The sequence below is a fragment of the Oncorhynchus tshawytscha genome, linkage group LG05 (assembly GCF_018296145.1).
Source record: "Oncorhynchus tshawytscha isolate Ot180627B linkage group LG05, Otsh_v2.0, whole genome shotgun sequence".
NCBI classification, from domain to species: domain Eukaryota; kingdom Metazoa; phylum Chordata; class Actinopteri; order Salmoniformes; family Salmonidae; genus Oncorhynchus; species Oncorhynchus tshawytscha.
The window spans coordinates 10220750-10239421 of record NC_056433.1 but is presented as its reverse complement, the minus strand read 5'-3'; the positions used below and the strand labels follow the sequence as shown (position 1 = coordinate 10239421).

Genomic DNA, 18672 nt, shown 5'->3' with positions numbered 1-18672 from the left:
GTTTCCAAATCATTTCAACCAAAAAAGTCAGTGTGATGACGTTGAATCGATGTGGAAAACTGATTGGATTTGCAAAACGTCATCAAGTCATCATGGTAAGGGAATTTTGTACTTAAAAAAAAAACCTAAACCTAATTAAAACCTACATTTTAACCTAAATCCAATGACAGGTTGACATTTTTGGTTGATTTCACATTGAATTCACATTAGTTGACAACTCAATCAAAATGTAAATCAAAACTAGATGTTGAACTGACGTCTGTGCCCAGTGGGTTATGTTTTGAATTAAAGTGTGTGTGAGAGTGCGGTCATCTGTATCCAGAATGTGTACGTGAGTATTGCGTCTTGCATCCATTAAGATTTGGATCAATACATTCATATTACATTCTTTGCATGGTCTTCATAGATACAGACTTTATTCCTCAAGCATCCTTTGGTATCGCTCAATTAGAGAATGTCTGAATTGTTTGAATGATTTCCCAGGGTAATAATGACTCTGCCATAGAAATAATTAAATCTATTAAGCTCATCTGTATTTCTTCCAAAGGAAGGGCTGTTACAGCAATAATTTTCTCAGTGTCTTATGCCATGTAATCAATACTAAAGAGAATCCAATGTATGCCCTGAGATTTGGAAAGCATACCTTCAACATAATTAGACAGATTGACAGCATGTACTTATCTTTTATAGATCAGGATACCATAGGATACATCAAATTATTTTTTTACATACATTTTCATGTAGCCTTTGGTTTGCACTTTTAACCTTGAATGGTATTGGGTTCCAATAAATTGAAAAGTCTAGGAATTGAACACAGTTTATAATTCAGCTATTGAATCCCTACCGCAGACAAGATTTGAATGTGTGTTCTCTCTCCTGCTTACAGTATGCATCCAGCTCCTCTGGTGGTGAGAGTTCCTGCGAAGAGGGACGAATCCGCAAGCCACACTTGAGACCCTTCCACCCACGAACCATGGCTCTTGACCCCGATATGCCCACATTGCTGTCCAGTGACCCGGACTATTCATCCAGCAGTGAGCACTCCTGCGACACGGTCATCTACATCGGGCCTGGTGGGGCCACCATTTCAGACAGAGAGCTCAGTGACAATGAGGGCCCACCTTCCTTTGTTCCGATCATTCCCTCGCTGAACAGGAAGCGCGGGAAAGACACCCAACGCCCGGAGGTGGAATACTTCAAGTGCGACACGTTTGCTGAGCTCCAAGAGAGACTGGAGTGCATTGATGGCAGCGAGGGCCCAGCTGCCTTCACTGGGGAGGGCAAAGGGGCACAAATAGCCCAAAGGACCAATAGCCCAGAGGAGACTGTGTCCCCCAAGACTGTTAAATCCCCCTCCCAAAAGCCTCTCGTTAGCACAACAACCACCAACACAGCTCCCGCTAAGTCTGAGCAGGAACATTCCAAATTGTCCTTAGATGGAGGGGTCCCAGAGAGTCACAAACGGACAAGTGCAGATGGGGAGAAGGTTCTGGCCTGCGTGGTTAAGCCCAGCGTTTTGTTGCAAGACTCAGAGCCTGTGGTGCGAGAGAAGGTCTACCTCAACAAAGGGCCTACTGTACCTAAGCCTTCTGCCTCTCCTTCTTTGCCAAGATCCTCCAGAACACCCTCTCAGGGCCTGGATGCTATCTGCCGTGCACCCCCTGTGGGCATGAGTCAGCAGGCCCTAAGGCAAGGACAACATGGGGGGTCACCGGTCCTGGAGAGGGCCCATCATGGCAGGAGTCCCATGGAGATGAGCCACCTTCGGGCAGCATTGAGGGGCAGATGCCTGGAGAGAGATGTCCTGAGGACCACGATCACCCTGCAGCAACCCGTGGAGCTGAATGGAGAAGACGAGCTGGTGTTCACAGTTGTGGAGGACCTACCCATAGGACTGGTTCCAGACAATGGGCGGCCCTCCAGCATCATCAGCTTTAATAGTGACTGCTCCCTTCAGGCCCTGGCCTCAGGCTCCCGTCCTGTCAGCATCATTAGCAGCATCAACGATGAATTTGATGCTTACACTGCTCAAGAGTGTGCATCAGGAGTGAGCTCAGCCTCACAGGAGGAGATGTTTGCCCATCATGGTAGCAGACAGTCTTCCATTGGCTCCTGGCCGAGTGAAGTGAGCGTGTGCTCCCTGGAGAGCGACGGCACCCATTCGACAAGTAGATTCTTACAGAGGGCTAAGTGCATGGTACCGGAGAACACCTCCATATTGTCCTCCCCTGGTATATTCCGTAGGGAGCCGTTCTTGCAGCATGGTACCAAGAGCTCCCTAAATGACAGTGGTGTCTGCTTCTCTGAGTTGGACAGTGACCCCGCAACCCCAAGCAAGCTCTCCCTAACTAAGTGCCCACCTTCTCCTGACTCTACCAAAGCATCTCTCAGAGCAAACACTCTGACCACCTCAGCCTCTTCTCAGATCCCACACCATGCTGTTCACTCCAGTCTTCCCAGGAAAACCAAACCTACCTCATCAGTTGCCCCAAGCTGCAGCAGGCAGGAAGGCAAGCAAGATGATCTCTGGTTGCGAGGGGGCGGCCATTCGGATCCTAGAGCGACTGAATCCACTGTGGCGAGTAAGCCACCCAGAAATGGCGTGAGTGGCCTCCCTTCCAGGAAGCCGGGAGGAAACAGCAACAGTGTACCTCGACCGCCGAAAGCACAGGTATCCTCCTCGACTCAGAGGGTGGTAGACGGTTGTGAGAAGTCCAGCAGCAAGAAAGCAGAGACCATGAGCAGGATGCCACAGCTCAGGCGAGGCGCCACCACTCTTGGCACAGTGTCAGTCCCCCACAGTTCCCCTGAATCAAAATGGGGCCGCGATGGTAGTGGTAGTCTGAGATTCTCCTCTTTGGGAAAGAAGGCAAATGGACAGAAAAGCAGCATGCTTCCAAAGTCCGGCTCTATCTCTCCTCCTGCTCCACCTGTTCGCAAATCAAGCCTTGATCAAAAGACAAGGATAGTCCTATCTCCTAGTGCCTTAAGGGCAGCCAGCGACGCTGCAAGGCCCTCATTGCCTAAAACATCAGTATCCGAGGAGGAATTTGATGTTCGATTCAGAGGGGATTTGTTTAGCTACAAAACATCCAGCTTGAAGGCTGACCATGGCTCAGCTAAGACAGCGTCAAGCCTGAAGACACGAGGAGCCAAAGGCGATTCTGGAAGGTACTATGGTAGCCTAATGTCCTTGGAGAGAAGTGACAGTCTAACCTCAGTGAGGTCCAGACCTGGCCTGTCGAGAGAGAATAGTGGCATTAGTATAGGAGACAATGGAAAATCCAATAGATCAGTGCCAAAACTTGGGGTTCCCACCTCCACTACTTCCACATCCACTGCTACCTCTCCACCTTCCTCTACCACGTTTGCGACGTCAAGCAAGTTGGGACAGCTCAAAGCTAATGTCAACCCCAGGGCCATAGTTGCCAGTGGATCAAAGGCTAGAACCTTGTCTGCCAGCAGTTCCAAGACCCTTAACTACTCCACCAAATCTGATGATGCGCCAACCGCACGCAATGCCAGCCTACCTCCAACGGGGAAACCTCCAGCTCGTTCTTTGGCAGGGACCAATGGTAATGGCAAGCCTGGCAGGGGCACTATCATGGGCACCAAGCAGGCCATCCGGGCTGCCAATAGCCGAGTTAGTGAGCTTGTGGCGGGAAGCCCAAGGAAACATCTAAGCAGGGGTTCAGGGGACAATGCCAACGATAGCGGGGCAAGCGTCAGCGGGTCCCCTATCAGCACGCCGCTGCCCTCGCCCTATAGCAAGATCACAGCCCCGCGGAGGCCCCAGCGTTACAGCAGCGGGCACGGTAGTGACAATAGCAGTGTGCTCAGTGGGGAGCTTCCACCGGCCATGGGGCGTACTGCGCTCTTCTACCACAGTGGGGGCAGCAGCGGGTATGAGAGCATGATCCGGGACAGCGAGACCACAGGCAGTGCCTCGTCAGCCCACGACTCCATGAGCGAGAGCGGGGTGTCCACCTCTAATAGGAGTAGAGTGTCTAAATCACCCAAGAAGAGAGGCAATGGTGAGTATTAGTTACACTGAGAGAGTTCTGTAACAATATCCAGACAGCTGTACCACATCAATCACCACTCATGATCTCATAAAGTTGTACTTGTGAAATAAGTGTGATGTTATTTCATTTAGCGCCCCACAATATTCCAATTTAACAATATACATATTAAAATAGTGATATAACTTTTCTTTGAAATCTGTCAAATAAAATATACATACAATATTTTCTCTAGTTTTCTCACTAGTAGATTATTTATATTCTATTTAAAAGCGTTGCTAGGTGACAACCCTGGTGCTAAATACAACATTGCATGCATGCTGAAGCGAGTAAGAATGCATGTATTCATACACTCTAATATCATGTATGAATTTGCCTTGCACATGGATATCTCACATTTATATATCTATTTTTCCTAAACCTATGAATATATATTTCATGTACAGTATGTACTCCACCTAGCATTGTCATGAATCTCCATTCAAGTGTAGTATCTGAAGTGACAGCGTATCCGGCTGCAGTGTACACTCATAACAAGAATTCGGCCTATTCAGATTCATGTGCCCATCCTCCTTAATTCATAACAGCAACAGATAGGGTCTAGTGCCTAATGCATATGTAATCAGTGCTAGCCCAAGGTTATGTGATCCCAGCTGGCTCTATGGAAGTCTGCTATCAGTCTGTGTCTTGGCATGTTTTTGCTTCATGCATATTTCAAGGCAGTGCCGCACGTGCTAGGATATTGCTGGTGTGCATATCCAACTTCAATGAACAGCGGTACCCCCACTGATCACTCCCTTCACCCACTTGCTCCAGGCCTCCAGCGGCGCCGTCTCATCCCTGCTCCCCTGCCGGACACCTCCTCCCTGGGCAGAAAGGCTGGCGTACCAGGCCAGTGGGTGGACTTGCCCCCCTTGGGTGGGACACTGAAAGAGCCCTTCGAGATCAAGGTGTACGAGATCGACGACGTGGAACGGCTGCAGAGGAGGCGAGAGGGTGCCACGGGGACAGAGGTTAGAGATTCTCCATCTGCTTGATTCTTGGCATTCTAAAGTGGTGTGTGTGTGTGCGTGCGTGCGCAGGCGTATGTACACAAATTAGCCAGACTGTAGACTCCAGAATATTTTGACTTATTTCTCTGGGAATGTTATTTTATTAGCTTTTTTCGCTCTCCTTACTTGCATAAATGTTGTGCATGTCACACCTGTTCACCTTTTGACCTCACCAAAGGACAAAAGGAATTCCCTCCAGTAATTGTCTACTTTATAAATAACATTTCAAGATTATCATGGCTGCGTAACAGGCATGGCTCCCCTTCGCAGTGGGCTAAAATTAAGGAGGACAGTCCAGTTCATATAGCCTCAACTGAACATGCCCCAGATTAAAAAGCAAGGCTACCTAAACTGTCTCGAACCCTAAATCCATCCACTACTAAGAGTGACACTAGGGGTGGAGGAAGCCCAATGAGGAAGAGGGGAAACTAGTGATGGAGGAAGCCCTATGAGGAAAAAGGGGAAACTATGGGTGGAGGAAGCCCAATGAGGAAGAGAGGAAACTAGGGGTGGAGGAAGCCTGATGAGGAAGAGGGGAAACTAGTGGTGGAGGAAGCCCAATGAGGAAAAGGGGAAACTAGTGGTGGAGGAAGCCCAATGAGGAAAAGGGGAAACTAGTGGTGGAGGAAGCCCAACGAGGAAGAGGGGAAACTAGTGGTGGAGGAAGCTCAACGAGGAAGAGAGGAAACTAGTGGTGGAGGAAGCTCAATGAGGAAGAGGGGGAACAAGGCGGGGAGTAAGCCCAAGGAGGAAGAGGGGAAACTAGGGGTGGAGGATGAAGGTTGGACCTGCTATCTGGGCCCTCGCCTGATTTCTCTTCATGGGCCTCTCCACTCTCCATGTCCACGGGTCATTAACCATTCCCACCAGTGGGACCCAGTCACCCAGTGAATAGTTTAGGACCAAATTACCCAGCGAAAAGTTTAGGACCCATTCACCCAGCGAATAGTGTAGGATCCAGTCACCCAGCAAATAATGTAGGACCCAGTCATCCAGTGAAAAGTGTAGTGGGTAAAATACATCAATTCTGCCTGATGGTGCTTGGATTTATTTTCAATTAGGAAAAGATGATCTTCAATTCGTCTTTTAAAGCCTGTCATCCCGAGCTCTCCAAAATGAAGTATTTTAAGTGTGTGTGTGCAATGTGCAATGTGTGTTTGTGTGTGTGTGTGTGTGTGTGTGTGTGTGTGTGTGTGTGTGTGTGTGTGTGTGTGTGTGTGTGTGTGTGTGTGTGTGTGCGTGTGTGTGTGTGTGTGTGTGTGTGTGTGTTTGTGTGATTAATTGCATTTCAAAGTGCATCCATTTAGATTGTGTATTATCTTTGCATTAGCGAATGTTAATAATGTATTTTTTTCTGCTCTCTCTCTCTCTCATCTTGCAGCCATTCCAGGATGTGGAAAAGGTTTGTTCATTAAACTCGATGGATGTGCCTTGATTATTAGATCATGTGCTAAAATGGAAGATGCATGAAGCATGGAATTAATTCATTCTGCTATGCCTTGTGAAATAGACACATTATATTGTGGCACAAATGTGTCCAAAAACAAATTTTGTGCAAAGCCAATAGTGCAAAAGCAATTGACCTCGCTTGTAGTGATGAAAACAACAGTTCTAACTAACAGTTCCTCCAGGACTTCGAGGTGTTTTTTGCTTTTTTTTTTGTGGGCTAAAATGCTGGATTTTGCTGCAGCAATTCTGACATGTTGCATGACAATTTGCGAGGATTTTGTCAAATTTGGCACAAAATTGCACTGACGGGGTAAATGTTTGTTGACATGGGGCTTGATTGAACCACTTTATGTGGTAAAAGTGAGGTGATTGGTTAAAATGGCGAACCCTCTTTTTGTGATGCAGTGATGGGACTGTTGTTTGCTGTAATATCGTAGTGATTTGACTGGTTTATGTGGTGATTGCGATCACAGAATCCTGGGGGGACTGAACTAGGAATAATCTGTTCTGTTATTCTACCTTTCAATAACTTGGTACTGGTGACTATGTCTACACCTAATCCCTGAGCTCAACGTTTGTCCTGGAGATTAAAGCAAAGCGAGAGATTAGCGTGGATGCTAATTTTATTTATCCTAATTAACCCCAGCAATGGACAGGGGGCTAAATCTCCACAGGTTAGCCGGTCTTGATTACATTTTGAATAATCTCGGAACCTCCCTCTCCCGTGTGTGAGCCTCCTCACAGCACACAAACTCCTAATCGAAGCATCCGGCTAAAGATACTCCTCTCTCTCTCTCTCTCGCTCTCTCTGTTTACTTCCCTCCCTCCATCCAAGTCAGGGTTTCTCCAGAGGGAGCACACTCAGCTCCTTTCCTCCACTCGTCTTTTGTCTCTCTGCTCACTCCATCCATCCTTACCATTTACTCTCACAGGGACTGCTGTACTTCAACGCAAGACTGAGGATGCTGGAGAAGAGGCAACAGCGGATCAGGGAGCTGAGGGCCAAGCACGAGAGGTTGAGTGGGGAATTGGAGGATGCCAAGAGCAGGCTGATGCTGGACCCTGGCAAGTGGACCGGAGAGTGTGAGTAGCTTACTACAGAAATCTGGTGTACTATTTCAAGTGTGCTTAAAGTGTATCACCTTGTTTTGTAACTGGGTTGTGTTAAAGATGGACTTTTATCCAACAGTCAAAGCAGCATTCAGCTATTCTATTCTATTCTACACTACATGGCCAAAAGTATATGGACACCTCTTCAAATTAGTGGAGTCAGATATTTCAACCTCACCCATTGCTGACAGGTGTGTAAAATTGAGCACACAGCCATGTAATCTCCATAGACAAACATTGGCAGTAGAATGGAGCTCAGTGACTTTCAACTTGGCACCATCATAGGATGCCACCTTTCCAAACAAGTCAGTTCTTCAAATTTCTGCCCTACTAGAGCTGCCCCGGGTCAACTGTAAGTGCTTTTATTGTGATGTGGAAATGTCTAGGAGCAGCAACAGCTCAGCCGCAAAGTGGTAGGCCACACAAGCTCACAGAATGGGACCGCGAGTGCTGAAGCGTGTAAAAATCATCTGTCCTCGGTTGCAACTCTCACTACCAAGTTCTAAACTGTCTCTGGAAGCAACGTCAGCACAAGAGCTGTTCGTCGGGAGCTTCATGAAATGGGTTTCCATGGCCGAGTAGCTGCACACAAGCCTAAGATCACCATGTGCAATGCCAAGCGTCGGCTGGAGTGGTGTAAAGCTCGCCTCCATTGGACTCTGGAGCAGTGGAAATGCGTTCTCTGGAGTGATGAATCACACTGGCAGCCCGACGGACGATTCTGGGTTTAGCGAATGCCAGGATAACGCTATCTGCCCGAATGTTTAGTGCCAACTGTAAAGTATGGTGGAGGAGGAATAATGGTCTGGAGCTGTTCTTCATGGTTCGGGCTAGGCCCCTTAGTTCCAGTGTAGGGAAATCTTAACGCAACAGTATGCAATTACATTCTAGATGATTCTGTGCTTCCAAGTTTGTGGTAACAGATTGGGGAAAGCCCTTTCCTGTTTCAGCATGACAATGCCCCCGTGCACAAAGCGAGGTCCATACAGAAATGGTTTGTTGAGATCGGTGTTGAAGAACTTTACTGACCTGCACAGAGCCGTGACCTCAACCCCATCGAATACCTTTGGGATGAATTTGAACCTAATCGCCCAACATCAGTGCCCAATCTCATTAATGCTCTTATGGCTGAATGGAAGCAAGTCCCTGCAGCAATGTCCAACATCTAGTGGAAAGCCTTCCTAGAAGAGTGGAGGCTGTTATAGCAGCAAAGGGGGGACCAAATCCATATTAATGCCCATAATTTTTGTAATGAGATATTCAACTTTTGGCCATGTAGTGTATCTGTTGTTTTCTCATGTCTTTACAAATGATTGTTACTTGAAACATAGCTTCGTGCTAATGAATAAACCATGACTGCTTCTCTTATAGAGATGTATACCTCTTAGTCTCACGCTCAGCTTTCCTACATTTAGCCTCTCTGAGGCTATTGTAAGTGGACAACAAAGTTGCGTAACTAGCTGACGATTCCAGGCTGTGCTAGCCTCTGTTGGAGTTGGGCCACACGAGAAACATTTTGAACATAATAGTAAACAAACCCTTCCAACACAGTAGGAGCAGCTGATCTCCCACGCTCTTCAATATGACATCTGCCCCAGTTAATACAAGGTTCCCTATGCCCTATGGCAGTGCCATTGCACTCAATGAAACGTGGACAAATGTATTGTGCTGGTGTCAAGCAAATGTGTGTGGTTGACCTCATTGTGACCTTGTAGTTATCACTACTTGTGGTCCATATTGGGCCAACAGCTGAAACCACTCTTGCATACATAAACACTAACGTTGACAAAGGAAGCGACATTGGCCAATAGCTTTTTTATTTTGTGATGGGTTTGATTCTCTTAGGTTCCTTTCTAGAGTAAACTGTTAAAGTGGTAAAAACTATTTTCTGCCATTGTCAATGTGGGAAAACACTTTTAGGGAGGCACTTACAGTATCTCGCACACAGACTGAAGGCAAGCGAGTGGATCTGTTCTCCAACCCCCAAATAGACAAAATGGCAGAACAAGGAGGCTATTTCCAGTTGAGCGGTGCAGGTCACCGAAGGTTCGCCAGAGAAGATCCCTTCCTTTCTAGCTGAGCTCTATCCATTATAATCTATTTCTGGAAGCTTCTTAACACACCAAAAGCCTCCAGGTCTTCAGCAAGGGAAAGAGGCCACAGTTTTTTGGAGGTATAATAATAAATATATATTTTTTTTTCTTAGGGGGATGAATCAGCTTAAATATTGCGGCTAGATTGTTGCTTCCATCAATGTTATTGTCTGCATCGTTTCTAATCCCCCATATATGTTTGGGGTATATATATATATGTATATATGTGCATGTATATATATATATATATATATATATATCTATATATATTCATACGCATACACATATATATACATACAGTTGAAGTCTGATGTTTACATACACTTAGGTTGGAGTCATTAAAATAGTTTTTCAACTACTTCACAAATTTCTTGTTAACAAACTATAGTTTTGGCAAGTCGGTTAGGACATCTACTTTGTGCATGACACAAGTATTTTTTCCAACAATTGTTTACAGACAGATTATTTCTCTTATAATTACCTTTATCACAATTCCAGTAGGTCAGAAGTTTACATACACTAAGTTGACTGTGCCTTTAAACAGCTTGGAAAATTCCAGAAAATTATGTTTTGGCTTTAGAAGCTTCTGATAGGCTAATTGACATCATTTGAGTCAACTGGAAGTGTACCTGTGGATGTATTCCAAGGCCTACCTTCAAACTCAGTGCCTCTTTGCTTGACATCATGGGAAAATCAAAAGAAATCAGCCAAGACCTCAGAAAAAAAAGTGATTTCCAAATGCCTGAAGGTACCACGGTCATCTGTACAAACAATAGTACGCAAGTATAAACACCATGGGACCACGCTGCCGTCATACCGCTCAGGAAGGAGACGCATTCTGTCTCATAGAGATGAACGTACTTTGGTGCGAAAAGTGCAAATCAATCCCAAAACAACAGCAAGGGACCTTTTGAAGATGCTGGAGGAAACAGGTTTAAAACTATCTATATCCATAGTAATATGAGTCCTATATCAACATAACCTGTAAGGCCACTCATTAAGGAAGAAGCCACAGCTCCAAAACCGCCATAAAAAAGCCAGACTGCGGTTTGCAACTGCACATGGGGGCAAAAATCATACTTTTTGTAGAAATGTTCTCTGGTCTGATGTAACAACAATAGAACTGTTGGACATAATGACCATCATTATGTTTGGAGGAAAAAGGGGGAGGCTTGCAATCCGAAGAACACCCTTCCCAACTGTGAAGCATGGGGGTGGCAGCATCATGTTGTGGGGGTGCTTTTGCTGCAAGAGGGACTGGTGCACTTCACAAAATAGATGGCATCACGAGGTAGGAAAATTATGTGGATATATTGAAGCAACATCTCAAACATCAGTTAAAGCTTGGTCGCAAATGGGTCTTCCAAATGGACAATGATGCTAAGCATACTTCCAAAATTGTGGCAAAATAGCTTAAGGACAACAAAGTCAAGGTATTGGAGTGCCCACAAAATTTGTGGGCAGAACTGAAAAAGCGTGTGCGAGCAAGGAGCCCTACAAACCTGACTCAGTTACACCAGCTCTGTCAGGAGGAATGGGCCAAAATTCACCCAACTTATTGTGGAAAGCTTGTGGAAGACTATCCAAAACATTTGACCTAAGTTTTAAACAATTTAAAGGCAATGCTACCAAATACTAATTGAGTGTACTGTACCCACTGGGAATGTGATGACAGAAATAAAAGCTGAAATAAATTATTCTCTCTGCTATTGTTCTGACATTTCACATTCTTAAAATAAAGTGGTGATCCTAACTGACCTAAGACAGGGAATATTTACTCGGATTAAATGTCAGGAATCGTGAAAAACTGAGTTTAAATGTATTTGGCTTAGGTGTATGTAAACTTCGGACTTCAACTGTACATTCACATACATAAACATATACATATAGATCTTCATTATAAAGGGTTTAAACACTGTTTCCCATGCTTGTTCAATGACCCATAAACAATTAATGAACATGCACCTGTGGAACGGTCGTTAAGCTTACAGACGGTAGGCAATTAAGGTCACAGTTATGAAAACTTAGGACACTTAAAAGGCCTTTCTTTCTCTGAAAAACACCAAAAGAAAGATGCCGATGGTCCATGCTGATCTGCTTGAACGTGCTTTAGGAATGCTGCAAGGGGACATGAGGATTGCAGATGTGGCCAGGGCAATAAATTGCAATGTCCGTACTGTGAGATATCTAAGACAGCACTACAGGGAGACAGGACGGACAGCTGATTGTCCTCGCAATGGCAGACCACGTGTAACAACACCTGCACAGGATCGGTACATCTGAAGATCACACCGGCGTGACAAGTACAGGATGGCAACAACAACTGCCCGAGTTACACCAAAAAACTCACAATCCCTCCATCAGTGCTCAGACTGTCCCTAATAGGCTGAGAGAGGCTGGACTGAGGGCTAGTATGCCTGTTGTAAGGCAGGTTCTCACCAGACATCACCGGCAACAACGTCACCTATGGGCACAAACCCACCGTCGCTGGACCAGACAGGACTGGAAAAAAGTGCTCTTCACTTACGAGTCGCGGTTTTGTCTCACCAGGGGTGATGGTCGGATTCGCGTTTATCGTCGAAGGAACACGCGCTACACCGAGGCCTGTACTCTGGAGCGGGATAGATTTGGAGGTGGAGGGTCCGTCAAGGTCTGGGGCGGTGTGTCACAGCATCATCGGACTGAGCTTGTGGGAAGACATCCTCCTCCTCATGCGGTACCCTTCCAGCAGGCTCATCCTGACATGACCCTCCAGCATGACAATGCCACCAGCCATACTGCTTGTTCTGTGCATGATTTCCTGCAAGACAGGAATGTCAGTGTTCTGCCATGGACAGCGAAGAGCCCGGATCTCAATCCCATTAAGCACGTCTGGGACCTGTTGAATCGGAGGGAGAGGGCTAGGGCCATTCTCCCCAGCAATGTCAGGGAACTTGCAGGTGCCTTGGTGGAAGAGTGGAGTAACATCTCACAGCAAGAACTGGCAAATCTGGTGCTGTCCATGAGGAGGAGATGCACTGCAGTACTTAATGCAGCTGGTGGCCACATCAGATACTGACTGTTACTTTTGATTTTGACCCCCTCTTTGTTCAGGGACACATTATTCCATTTCTGTTAGTCACATGTCTGTGGAACTTGTTCAGTGTATGTCTCAGTTGTTGAATCTTGTTATATTCGTACAAATATCTGCACATGTTAAGTTTGCTGAAAATAAACACAGTTGACAGTGAGAGGGTGTTTCTTATTTTGCTGAGTTTATATAAATAATATAATATATACATAATATAATATATACATAATATAATATATAAATAATATATAAATAATATTGTTAGTGTTACACCCAAAAACATTACAAAAGTAAACAGCCAAAGGGAATCAGGAATCACATTTACTGATTCCCGTCACTCTTTTCACACGGACATGAAGAACCGTTTACTAAGGTAGCTGAATTCAAAAGTAACCCACCTCATGACTTTACTACGGATATAGAGGAAGAGAAAAATACTTTTCAAATCCTTGTCTTTGCAAAAATCCTGTGTGTGTGTTCTCACGTGTGCAGACGGGTTGGGGGTGGCATGTGTACCGGTATGCGTCTTGAAATCAATAAGGCATTATTTTCCCTCCGCTACATCTCCAAACCCTATTTCCCTGAGATGTTTCCCATTGGTGTAGGGACCGCCGGTTGGTCCAAGCCTATGATGGGAGCAGTCAAGCTATATAAATCATTCTTTCATCCTTTCATGTTGTGATTATGAGGGTAGTGTGTCTTGAGCAGCTTCCATCAGACATACCAGCATATCCAGCCCTGTCAAAGACATGTCATCATTAATCTTCATGTCCCTGTATGACTTTTAAAGCTGTAAAAGGTGTGACGATGGATGAGCGGTCACAGTGGAGCGACACAGTTATAGAGATTAGTAGAAGTACTGTATCACATAGTGAGCCGACCTTGTTTATAGTGCATCATGGGATGCACTGATAGCAGGCTTGGGGTAAATTCCAATAAATTCTATCTCTCTCATTCATTCTCTGATCTCTCTCTCTCTCTCTGATCTTTCTCTCTCTCTACATATCTCTCCCTTTCTGATCTCTCCTTCTCAACTTCTCTTTCTAACCATGTCTGGTGTATGTTGGTAGGTAACATGTTAGTATAGGGGGTAAACAGTGTCTTGTAAAAGTATTCATCCCCTTTGAGTTTTTCCTATTTTCTTGCATTACAACCTGCGTTGAAATTGATCTTATTTGGATTTCATGTAATGGACATACACAAAATAGTCAAAACTGGTGAAGTGAAATTTACAAAATAAAAAACGGAAAAGTGGTGCGTGAATATGTATTCACCCCCTTTGATATGAAGCCCCTAAATAAGATCTGGTGCAAACAACTACCTTCAGAAGTCGCATAATTAGTTAAATAAAGTAAACCTGTGTGTAATCTAAGGGCACCACCAAGCAAGCGGCACCATGAAGACCAAGGAGCTCTACAAACAGGTCAGGGACAAAGTTGTGGAGAAGTACAGATCAGGGTTGAGTTATCAAAAAATATCCAAAACTTTGAACATCCCACAGAGCACCATTAAAACCATTATTAAAAAATGGAAAGAATATGGCACCACAACAAACCTGCCAAGAGAGGGCTGCCCACCAAAACTCACAGACCAGGCAAGGAGGGCACTAATCAGAGAGGCAAAAAAGAGATCAAAGATAACCCTGAAGGAGCCGCAAAGCTCCACAGTGTTATGCCCTGACCTTAGAGAGACGTTTTATTTCTCTATTTAGTTAGGTCAGGGTGTGATGTGGGGTGGGCATTCTATGTTCTATTTTCTATGTTTTGTATTTCTTTGTTTTGGCCAGGTATGGTTCTCAATCAGGGGCAGCTGTCTATCGTTCTCTCTGATTGGGAACCATACGTAGGCAGCCCTTTTTCCCACCTGTCTTTGTGGGTAGTAAACTTTGTTTGTGGCACATTGCCCTTAAGCTTCACGGTTGTGTTTGTATTGTTTATTGTTTTTGTCGGCGTCATCCTAATAAAAAGGAATATGTACGCTTACCACGCTGCGCTTTGGTCTACTTCATTCGACGGCCGTGACACACAGCGGAGATTGGAGTATCTGTCAATAGGACCATTTTAAGCCGTACACTCCACAGAGCTGGGCTTTACGGAAGAGTGGCCAGAAAAAGGCACTTGCCTAAAGAAAAAAATATATAAGCTAACACGTTTGGTGTTCGCCAAAAGGCATATGGGAGACTCCCCTAACATATGGAAGAAGATACTCTGGTCAGATGAGACAAAAATGTAGCTTTTTGGCCATCAAGGAAAACCCTATGTCTGGCGCAAACCCAACACCTCCCATCACCCCAAGAACCTCATCTCCACAGTGAAGTCTCATGCTGTGGGGATGTTTTTCATTGGCAGGGACTGGGAAACTGGTCAGAATTGAAGGAATAATGGATGGTGCTAAATACAGGGAAATTCGTGAGTGAAACCTGTTCCAGTCTTCCAGAGATTTGAGACTGGGACGGAGGTTCACCTTCCAGCAGGACAATGACCCTAAGCATACTGCAACACTTAAGTGGTTTAAGGGGAAACATTTAAATGTCTTGAAATGGCCTAGGCAAAGCCCAGACCTCAATCTAATTGAGAATCTGTGGTATGACTTAAAGATTTCTGTACACCAGCGGAACCCATCCAACTTGAAGGAGCTGGAGCAGTTTGGCCTTGAAGAATGGGCAAAAATCCTAGTGGCTAAATGTGCCAAGCTTCTAGAGACATACCCCAAGAGACTTGCAGCTGTAATTGCTGCAAAAGGTGGCTCTACAAAGTAAAGTATTGACTTTGGGGGGGTGAATAGTTAATCACGTTCAAGTTTTCAGTTTTTTTGTCTTATTTCTTGTTTGTTTCACAATATAAACTATTTTGCATCTTCAAAGTGGTAGGCATGTTATGTATATCAAATGATAAACCCCCCAAAAAAAAAAAAAAATCATTTTTAGTTCCAGTTTGTAAGGCAACAAAATAGGAAAAATGCCAAGCGGGTGAATACTTCCGCAGAAGTAATTGAAAGTACCCCTTTTTTCAATAATTTAATTGGAATTTCTGTTTGACCCCAACACTGACTTATTGCGCCTTGGATCACCCAATATAGTGAAACAGCATTAGGATAAGCTTTTTTACCACAGATATGAAAATTCCCTGTACCTACATGATGTATGGTCAACAAAATGTCAAGAGTGGCTCCATCTTTTATCTGTTTTTTTGATTCTGTACATCTTCTGAACTTTTCTTGTACATCTGATGGCGTTAGCTACTGCTCATCGCTGATGCTAATCTCTCCATCTTTCTCTCTTTTTCACCCTCCCTCCCATAGTTGAGGTGGACCCCGATCTGGACAAAGAGTCCCAGGAGTACCTGGAGGCTTTGGAGCAGGCCACGGGCGAACTGGAGTACTGTGTCAACCTATGCAAGTCGCATGTCATGATGGAGACCTGCTTCGACATCGTGTTGTCGGCGACCGCTGTCACGCAAGGGGGGCAACAGAAAGGAGGTGTGGAGGTGTGAGAAAGCGAGAGCAAGTGAGAGAAAGTCGACGTGAAAGGGCAACGGAGCAAAACAAGCGCTTCAGAGCCGGAGAGACTGATGATAGAGTCAAAGCAGGAGAAAAGGTGGATGGGAAAGAGGACTAACGTGAAAGTCAACCGGTGTAGGTTACAGAGGTTACCATATGAATGGATAAAGGAACAGAGGTGCAGGTGTGCTTACTTGTATAGTAGAGAAAGCCTGGCTTTGATCAGAGTACAATTAAATGGAACTTTGGACAAACATTCTACGTTTCCTGTGGGAGGAAGGAAAGATCTAACCGAGGACGACCGAACACCTTTGTCACCGTCACCAGAATGTGCCTTGATCAGACTGATTCCAAGGGAATATCATTTTTTTCTGACCAGTGTTAGTCTTAAAAACCAGCTTACCCGAGCAAACTCTAAATGTATTCCTTATGAGAAAAATTGTATTTTGTATTGTATTGTTGTATAGTGTATTTATATGATTACAAAGTATGTAAAAAAAAAAATATCTTTTGGGGTATTGTGAAAAAACAAACCATGAATAAAATGAGAGAAAAGCAATAAGTTGATCATTATTGCATACCCGAACCTTTGCCTTTCTTTGTGTTCAAAAATGTTTTACATTCTTCTACGCCAGTAGTGAGAAGTTCTGTTGGCCAATGAGTTTCCTTTGAGGAAGGACAAACGCAAACGTTTGTATCCGTTCTGAATGTCTGCGCTAGTAGAAGGCTGTCAGGATTGATTTGAGCTCAAAACTGACTTGCGGTTGTTTATAAGCTCAGTTTGCAGTCAGTTGTGCAGAAAAATGTACAGTCCATACGGAATGGCATTGTCTCTTATAGTTACCATCATCTTGCGAGATTCTGATCTGCAGAGAGAGAGAGAGAGAGAGAGAGAGAGAGAGAGAGAGAGAGAGAGAGAAACATTCCCAAAGGTCTTTGCAGAAGTCTTTGACCTTGTGGCGTTTAACTAATGTGACCAGTGGCAGCTCGTAAATCAGCCAGTTGCCATTTAAGTGCCCAAGACTTGATTCAATGCCCAGTTCTGCAGTGTGTTAAAGAGAACAATGTTGAAAAACTGTACCAGATTCTGGACACAATTTCACTCATTTCTACCTGCTTGCAGTGTTGGGGTATTAACATATTGCATTTGTTTTGAAAGCTACCCTTTTCATAAAATATATACATTTATCAAACATTTCACTTTATAACAAGTCAATTTCGGGGCTGGATTGGTGATGGAATTGACCCAACTCTAGCTGAGCCATTTCCCATGGATATCCTTGTGAATGAGGTTTGAAATGTATGCCTAAACTTGTTTCAATCAAGTGGCTATGTGAAGGAAGCACAATGTGATGTCTGCCTCCGTAAGGGTTAGAGGTGAGAAGCCAAAAGGATGACCTGCCAACAGCCAATGATATGAGGAAACTAGTTCTGACTATGCATACCAACCCCTTTTCACCCACCAATGTGCAGTGAGTCTAATACCACAATGTGCAGTGAGTCTAATACCACAGTGCTGGGTTATTCACTATATAGATGTTGCACTGTTGCTTTTTTTCCTAAATGCTGAATGTTTGTTTATCTCAAATGGTTATTTGGTCTTCCTGCAAGCCCTATGTTAGTACGTCATCTCTGAGAACTTCTCTAGAGTCGTATCAATGGGCTCATTGGGCCAGATAGGGCATAGATGCATTGGGCCAGATAGGGCATAGATGCATTTTCATTTCCCTCTGGACTGTCAAGAAGTCAAACAGTTACTTCTTGCTGTTTCAAGTGTTTTCCTCCCCTTGTAAACATATACTGTACGTCCGTGTTAAATGACCTCGGTTAAGAGGTGGAAACCATCTAATGAAAATATACTCTTCAAAAGAAGACAAAAGTCCTACCATGGAGGAATTCTCAGGCCCTTTTTAGAAGTTGCTGCATGAGATCAATCTTATCATTTTCGTAACATGCCTTGGTATTCAGTTTGAAAAAACACATTTCTGAGATGTGTTGACCAGGTAATGTAAGATATTTAATATATAAACCCTTTTTCCTATTGTCTTTGGTTTTATACTGTACAGTTTTCTAATAATTTGTAAAAAAAAAAGGAAAAAGAAAGGAAATGTATAGTATTACAGTTTGCATTGATTCATACGTGTCAATAAAGGATCTTAATCCTCTTGTTTCTAGTAGACTGTGGGAATCAAAGTTATTTACTTATTTTTCACTTCTGATACAGAAGAAACATTCTGAGCGAACCATCAGTGTGATTTCCTTTATTTGCAATTGATTACATTTTGGCCTAAGAGTACAATTTATACGTTGTGTCACATCCATATCATGGACAAGCATCCTATCTACATCAAACAACATTATCTCTCTATGCTAGCATT

At 44.3% G+C, this 18672-nt stretch overlaps 1 protein-coding gene across 5 annotated transcripts in view; it reads left to right on the top strand.

Annotated features, from left to right (window-relative positions):
• kif26aa (kinesin family member 26Aa) overlaps nt 1-18468 on the top strand; it is a 176028-nt gene extending 157560 nt beyond the window's left edge. For 4 of the 5 annotated variants that reach the window (XM_024419609.2, XM_024419611.2, XM_024419612.2 and 1 more), the window contains 5 exons: nt 887-4034; nt 4839-5035; nt 6456-6476; nt 7456-7606; nt 16097-18468. In XM_024419609.2, coding sequence (XP_024275377.1) covers nt 887-4034; nt 4839-5035; nt 6456-6476; nt 7456-7606; nt 16097-16287 — 3708 coding nt within the window. In that variant the 3' untranslated portion in view covers nt 16288-18468. The remainder of the gene's footprint in view (nt 1-886; nt 4035-4838; nt 5036-6455; nt 6477-7455; nt 7607-16096) is intronic. The other variant, XM_024419610.2, reaches the window with a different exon arrangement.
• Nucleotides 18469-18672: the final 204 nt, after the last annotated feature.